The following is a 7,677-nucleotide window of genomic DNA, read 5'->3' as shown; positions in this document are numbered from 1 at the left end:
TGGAGGCCGCTGCTCGCTGCTCGCTAAGCCCGGTGCCTCCCGCTGCCCGTGCCCGCCCGACAGCGCCGCCGCCTGCCCCGCCATGGGTCGACAGAAGGAGCTGGTGTCCCGCTGCGGGGAGATGCTCCACATCCGCTACCGGCTGCTCCGCCAGGCTCTGGCCGAGTGCTTGGGGACCCTCATCCTCGTGGTGAGTGGAGGGAGTCGAGGAAGCCCTTTCCTCTCCAGCGCTTGCACTCCCCAAACCCTCACTTCCCCAAAGGGACTGTGCTTTCCAAGGTAGCCTGGACCCATCTCCCCAGCTCTGATCCCCACGCTAAACCCCGGAGGGTCAGGCTGACTTCCAAAGTCCTCTTCCCCATGGTTCTAACCCCATCTCTGACAGCTCCGATTCTTGCCAGAATGACAGCTGTTACTCCTCGGTGACAGCGCCGATCGTTTACCCTCGCACGAGTGACTCAGCCCACAGGCTGGGGACAGTCTGGGACTGCCAGCCACTTCTCCAGCCTCCCACAGCCCTCCAGGTTCCCAGAGTCCCAGCCCCCAGAGGCAGGGGAGGGGGTGGAGGCAAATGAGCCATTATTAGGTTATTTGGGTCCTGGGTGTCTGGCCTCTAATGAATAATTAAGCCTCAAAAAGTCCAAAAGTTGCAGTGAGTGAGGACAGTCTGCCATGGGCCAGGGCAGAGGGCGGAGGCCACATGGGCTGCAAACAGCAAAGCGGGAAGGGAGGCAGATCCTGATGGTAGGAGAGTGGGAGAAAGGTAGGCCCAGACACAGGGGACAGGTGTCTAAAGTTGCTCCCCTGCTGCTGAGCGACCCCCAGACCCTATCTGTTACCCAGACAGATGCTGTCAACATCTTTGCAGAAGGCTCCAAACATTTTGGTTATTCCCTGGCCTCTTGGTTACTCTGTGGGTTCTCTGAGTTATTTCCCTGGATGGGTTACTCCTCAGTCCTAGTTACTCCTTGGTGACATCTGTTTCACCCTGGTTTTGTTCTGGGTGGCTCTGTTTGTACTTCTTAGGTCTGGCAGACACACCAGTTATGGTTTTATTTCCTGTCCCAGTTACTTGCTGATTTTCAGCCACTCATGTGGTTACACCTGCTTTCCTCTGGGTTCAGCCTCTATATTTGCAGTGGGTGGGTTACTCCGTTCCTGCCCCAGCCCTAGGTAGTACAGAGCAGCCGGCCCGCTGTGGACTAGGACGCTTAACTAAGGGCAAGTAGGGCTCCCCAAGTCGGCGAGGAGCAGGATCTGTGGGCAGAGGACTGCTGAGACCCACTGCTGGCTTCCGAGAATAGAAGTCGGGAAGCCACGGGGGGACATTTTAACCACAGCCTCTCATAAGATGAGTGGTCCTATCAGCCAGCCCTACCCTCTCTCTCCAGTGCCAAGAAAGCAATGGGAGGTGGCCTTATCACCCTCTTGCCTTGGAGCCCCCTCTCCTATCTGAGTCCTGAGTCTAGCCACCTGTTTTACAGCAGCCAGGCCAGGGGACAATGGTGCCTTCTAGTTTCCTAGAGGGGCCTCCTCATTCCCTCCCAAGTCTCAGTTCACTCTCCCACAAAGGAGCAGTTAGCTCTCCCACTGAGCTCCAGGATCATCAGGCTTATTCCAGACCACAAAAGAAGGGTGTTAAATTTGTGGAGAAGGCTCACAGGCTCAGATGGGTGTAAGGTATTGGATATCAGTGAGAAGCAGAACTTCAAGGACTGCATAAACCGAAGGGACCAGGCCTGGCGGTCCCTGCGTGGTGGGTGAGTGCCTGCCTGCACACCTGTGTGTTGGGAGCCTAGGCTTGCAGTGGCAGAGTCAGGGTTGGCTTTGGGGTGAAGAAAGCCCCTTTCTCTGAGATACCTGGTACAAGGGGAGGGGGCAGGTGCTGGCCAAGAACTTGGGGCAGGGGGGTGGGAGAGGAAGAGGAAGATTAGCCTCAAGGTGGTGGAACTGGCTCTGACAGCTCCTCCCTCCAAGGCCTCCTGGGATGGAGCCAGGTCTGAGCCGCTGGCAGGTAAGGAACTGAGGCCAGGGCTTGCCAAGCAGGGCAGGGCACCCCAGACCCCCACATACCTGTCTCCCACCACCCCTCCTCACGCATACACCTGCAGTCTCTGATCTTTGCTCTCACTGGCCTGCACACCTTTGCCCCATGTCATTGCTGCTGGGTTCTCCATTATCTCTTGGTCTTTCTGGGATGATAATCAAAATGCTTAATAATCTAGTACAACAGGCACTGACCCATCAGAATCAACAGGATCCTTAGCACAGGTCCTGGAAACTGCCTGCTCTGTGGGCATAAAACCTTTAGTTATGAGCAGGTGGGAGAGGAGACCTGGGGAAGGCACTGGAGCAGCTTTGAGGGACACTCAGGGTGCTCAGGGCAACAACTTTTCACAGCTGCTGCAGAAGTATTTTCAGGCTTGAACAAAGGGAACAGTCTTGAATAATAGACATAGTATGTTCTTTTTCTTTTTTTTTTTTTTGAGACGGAGTTTCGCTCTTGTTGCCCAGGCTGGAGTGCAATGGCGCGATCTCGGCTCACCGCAACCTCCGCCTCCTGGGTTCAGGCAATTCTCCTGCCTCAGCCTCCTGAGTAGCTGGGATTACAGGCACGTGCCACCATGCCCAGCTAATTTTTGTATTTTTAGTAGAGACGGGGTTTCACTATGTTGACCAGGATGGTCTCGATCTCTTGACCTCATGATCCACCCGCCTCGGCCTCCCAAAGTGCTGGGATTACAGGCTTGAGCCACCACGCCCGGCCGTCTTTTTCTTTTTTAAGTAGAGACAAGGCTGGGCACAGTAGCTCATGCCTGTAATCCCAGTATTTTGGGAGGCCGAGGCAGGCAGATCACCTGAGGTCGGGAGTTCAAGACCAGCCTGATCAACATGGAGAAACCTCGTCTTTACTAAAAATACAAAATTAGCCAGGCGTTGTGGCACATGCCTGTAATCCCACTGCTTGGGAGGCTGAGGTTGGAGAATCACTTGAACCCGGGGGGCAGAGGTTGTGGTGAGCCAAGATCATACCACTGCACTCCAGCCTGGGCAACAAGAGCAAAACTCCGTCTCAAAAAAACAAAAACAAAAAAACCAAAAAACCCACAGAGATAGGGTCTCACTATGTTGCCCAGGCTGGTCGCAAACTCCTGGGTTCAAGTGATCCTCCCATCCCAGCCTCCAAAGTGCTAGGATTACCGGTGTGAGCCACCACAGCCGGCTCTATTATGTTCTATATTTGCAGAACACCCAGGGCCCTTAGTCTCTTTTAGTTCTCTCATTCTTGGCAGAAAGTTTAGAACCAATCTCTTCATTTCTACTGCCCTGGGTCCTGGACTGGCAACAGTGAGAGGAGCCATTCAGATCCCTGTCTGTAGGACCTCCAGATCTGAGTGGGGAGTCTGGACCCCTGAGAGCAGAGAGGTTGTGTGCATGGAGAGAGGAGGCGCTGGGACAGGGACCGGCAAAGGAAGGGGAGGGCGCTGAGAGGCGGCTATGGCGAGGGCTGGGGCTCTGACCTCCTTGATTCAGGAGCAGTGGATTTACCTCACTTCTGCTCTCCTCCCCATTTATTTGTATCCCCCATTGCCCCCACCCCCACCCCCACCACATGGGCTTGTTTTTTTTTTTTTTTTTTTTTTTTTTTGAGATGGAGTTTCGCTCTTGTTGCCCAGGCTGGAGTGCAATGGCGCGATCTCGGCTCACCGCAACCTCCGCCTCCTGGGTTCAGGCAATTCTCCTGCCTCAGCCTCCTGAGTAGCTGGGATTACAGGCACGTGCCACCATGCCCAGCTAATTTTTTGTATTTTTTAGTAGAGACGGGGTTTCACCATGTTGACCAGGATGGTCTCGATCTCTCGACCTCGTGATCCACCCACCTCGGCCTCCCAAAGTGCTGGGATTACAGGCTTGAGCCACCGCGCCCGGCCTTTTTTTTTTTTTTTTTTTTGAGATAGAGTCCTGCTCTGTTGCCCAGACTAGAGTGCAATGGTGCAATCTTGGCTCATTGCAACCTCTGCTCCCTGGGTTCAAGTGATTCTACTGCCTCAGCCTCCCGAGAAGCTGGGATGACAGGCACCTACCGCGGCTAATTTTTATGTTTTTAGCAGAGAGGAGATTTCTCCATCAGGCTGGTCTTAAACTCCAGACTTCAGGTGATCCCCCTGCCTCGGCCTCCCAAAGTGCTGGGATTACAGGTGTAAGCCACTGTGTGCGGCCCACATGAGGTTTTCTCTGGGGCAGCTAGAGGTGAGAGGCTTCTCACCTCTATGGTCCAGGCCTGAAGGGCACAGATAAACTGTGCTAAGGTGAAAGCTGTTTCCTGACACCTACTCCTGTTGGGATTCAAGGAACATCAGTGAAGATGGTTCAGTCATCTTCTGGGGTCTCAGTCACAGGCCCTGCTTCTAGCCTGTTCCATAAGGCCCTCTTATGTTAGGGTTGGGACAGTGGGGGTGGGAAGGCATGTGTCCTTTTTCTGGAGAGTGCAATTGCAGCTGAAGGGGTTTGGGCTGGGTTCCAGGAAGGGCTATTGTCCTCCCAGTGGTGGCAGGTGGGCAGGTTGCTGGTTTCACCCCTTCCTTCTGGCTCACCCTCCCTGCCTTATTCTTCTTCCTGACAGATGTTTGGTTGTGGCTCCGTGGCCCAGGTTGTGCTCAGCCGGGGCACCCACGGTGGTTTCCTCACCATCAACCTGGCCTTTGGCTTTGCTGTCACCCTGGGCATCCTCATCGCTGGCCAGGTCTCCGGTAAGGTCTTAACCCTCCCGTTAGCCCTTGGCCCTCAATAGCATTCCCACTAGATGTCCTGGCATTCCTAAGGGCAGGTCAGAGCTGTGTGCTTTGGCCCCTCGGGAAAGAAGGGTGGAAAAGAAACTTGACACTTAGAACCTTCGACTCTCACCTTGGAATCGGTGATCATCTGTTGGCCTGTTACATAGACCAACTGTCATCCTGTGCAAGAAACCCCTCTCGGCACCCCTTCTCAGGGGACCCTAGCCTCCCGACTGTGGCAGGCTGCAGCTAACATGTCCCGTGTCCCCTCTGCTCAGGGGCCCACCTGAACCCTGCTGTGACCTTTGCCATGTGCTTCCTGGCTCGTGAGCCCTGGATCAAACTGCCCATCTACACCCTGGCACAGACGCTGGGAGCCTTCTTGGGTGCTGGAATTGTTTTTGGGCTGTATTATGGTAAGCATTCCCCACCCTGTCCTCCTCCTCTACCCCCTCCCTCTGTTCAGGACCTGCTGGCATTGGGCCTTTTGATGACAGATGGCTAGTGCCTGCCCAGGCCCCAGGCTCATGACTCACTCATTCACGCACGGGGCCAAGGTGGGGGACATGAGGGGAAAGAAACAAATTGGGCAACAACAGAGTCTCAGGCCCTCCACCCCACCCCATGCCACCCCTTCTACCTGCTGCAATACAGCAGTATTGACACCCGTAACCCCTGGAAAGGTGGGGAGGGCCCACCCGAGAGGGGAGGCTGGGCTCAATCCTCTCTCCCCACTCACTCTGGGTCTAATCTGTCACCAGATGCAATCTGGAGCTTTGCCGACAACCAGCTTTTTGTTTCGGGCCCCAATGGCACAGCTGGCATCTTTGCTACCTATCCCTCTGGACACTTGGATATGATCAATGGCTTCTTTGACCAGGTATGGGCTGGGGATGTGTGAGGGGAACACAGGGAGGGGACCAAGCTGCCTTGGTAGCTCATGGTCTGGCTGGGGGACAGGACTCCTTGACTGTAACAGGGTTTCTCAATCTGTGGGGTAATACCCATCAGGACATGTGGCAGGTACTTACAAAACGTGGCTCTCCAGCGGGTTCTCGTGCACACAGACATTCCAGCACCATTGCTTTCAGGAGCAGAGCATGGGCAGGTGCTGATGGAGTCGAAGAGCTAGAGGGAAGGCAGGGGACGGAGGAGGCGTCAGAGAAAGGGAGGGAGCTGCTGCTTACCCCGTTCTCCCCAATCCCCAGTTCATAGGCACAGCCTCCCTCATCGTGTGTGTGCTGGCCATTGTCGACCCCTACAACAACCCTGTCCCCCGAGGCCTGGAGGCCTTCACCGTGGGCCTGGTGGTCCTGGTCATTGGCACCTCCATGGGCTTCAACTCTGGCTATGCCGTCAACCCTGCCCGGGACTTTGGCCCCCGCCTTTTTACCGCCCTTGCGGGCTGGGGCTCTGAAGTCTTCACGTGAGTACAACTCCCACCCAGCTCGCCCCAGCCTGCCTCTCCTCTGCACTGCCCCCAACATCCTTGACCATAAATGTCTGTCCCCATAGGACTGGCCGGCATTGGTGGTGGGTGCCCATCGTGTCCCCTCTCCTGGGCTCCATTGCTGGCGTCTTCGTGTACCAGCTCATGATTGGCTGCCACCTGGAGCAGCCCCCACCCTCCACCGAGCAAGAGAATGTGAAGCTGGCCCATGTGAAGCACAAGGAGCAGATCTGAGTGGGCAGGGACCATCTCCCCACTCCGAGGCCCCGGCCTTGAGCAGCCACTGACTGTCCAGGGGCCACTCCCAAGAAGCCCCCTTCACGATCCACCCTTCCAGGCTACAAAGCTCCCTATCTACCCTCACCCCACAAGACAGCCTCTTCAGGATTTCCACTGGACCTTGCCCAAATGGCACCTTAGGCAACTGCCTCTAAGCTGGGGTGGAACCCGAAGTTGGGTCGATACATCCTTTTGTGTCCCAAGGGGAGAGAATGGGCAGCAGGTATGTGTGTGCGTGCATGTGTACGCACGTGTGTGTGTGTGGTTTCCCAGCTATTCAAGACAAGGGACCAGTCGGAAGGGATTCTGGCTGTTGGGGAAGCCCAGAGATGAGGGAAGGCAGCCTGTCCATCTGTGCACGAGGAGAGCAAAGTGCCAGTGTGTGTGTGTTTCAGGGGATCCATATGGAGGAGCTGCAGATATAGATGTGTTTCTGCGTATGTATGTGTCTGCCTTTTTTTTCTAAGTGGGGGCTTCTACGGGCTTTTGTGAGGTAGGGTTGATATGGGTTGGCCTGGGAGGAGGGGGCCACAGCTCAGGTTTGGAGTTCTGGATGTACATATGTAAGTAGGAGCTGTGGGACATGTTTCTGTCATAATGCAGGCTTGAAGGGTGGGGTGAAGTCCAGGTCATAAGTTTCATGTTTGCTTTTGTTTTGAATGTATGTAGCAAATGTTACAACCTTAGGGATCGGGGTTGGGAGACCCCATGTTAGAAAGGGTCTTCACTCCTTTAATCCTCTACTCAACAATGTACTTTTATCTTTTATATTAAGAAAAAACAATAAAATGTGTGCCTAAAACCTCCAGTTGTGCAAATATCTTTCTGCTTGCTCTGCTGTTTTTCTGGGGCCAGCTAAGGAGCTTCACTGTGCCCACAGTGACCCAGGCTGCCCGGCTGAGTGTCTGATCTGGTCAGGTTACCCTGAGGGTCATACAGAGAGGTTAGAGAGCCTCTTTGCCAAGTCTCTCAGTTTGAACTCACTGGCTGCGAACTTTCCCCCAAGCTTCCCTCCTCATGGGTACCCCCAGCATAATGAATGGAAGCTTCTTCCCAATCCCTGTACCCACACATCACTCCAGGAAGGCTTGAGCCCCATGCAAGAAGCAGCTTGCTGCAGAGCTGTCCAAAGGGGAGAACTGCTGCCCAGGAGGTGGTGAGTTCTGGGTTGCT

General features: G+C 54.9%; 1 protein-coding gene across 2 annotated transcripts; it reads left to right on the top strand.

Annotated features, from left to right (window-relative positions):
• Window positions 1–7,306, top strand: AQP3 (aquaporin 3 (Gill blood group)). Of its 2 annotated transcripts, XM_003939743.3 has the most exons (6): window positions 1–190; window positions 4,625–4,751; window positions 5,054–5,191; window positions 5,537–5,655; window positions 5,984–6,201; window positions 6,291–7,306. In XM_003939743.3, the coding sequence occupies exons 1-6, from the start codon at window positions 83–85 to the stop codon at window positions 6,457–6,459; spliced, it is 879 nt and encodes a 292-aa protein (XP_003939792.1). In that variant the 5' UTR covers window positions 1–82; the 3' UTR covers window positions 6,460–7,306. The 2 variants fall into 2 exon arrangements, with proteins under 2 accessions (XP_003939792.1, XP_074251076.1); XM_074394975.1 differs by lacking the exon at window positions 5,984–6,201.
• Window positions 7,307–7,677: the final 371 nt, after the last annotated feature.

The sequence above is a fragment of the Saimiri boliviensis genome, chromosome 2, assembly GCF_048565385.1.
Source record: "Saimiri boliviensis isolate mSaiBol1 chromosome 2, mSaiBol1.pri, whole genome shotgun sequence".
Taxonomy (NCBI): Eukaryota; Metazoa; Chordata; class Mammalia; order Primates; family Cebidae; genus Saimiri; species Saimiri boliviensis.
This window is presented reverse-complemented; position numbering and strand designations above follow the sequence as displayed.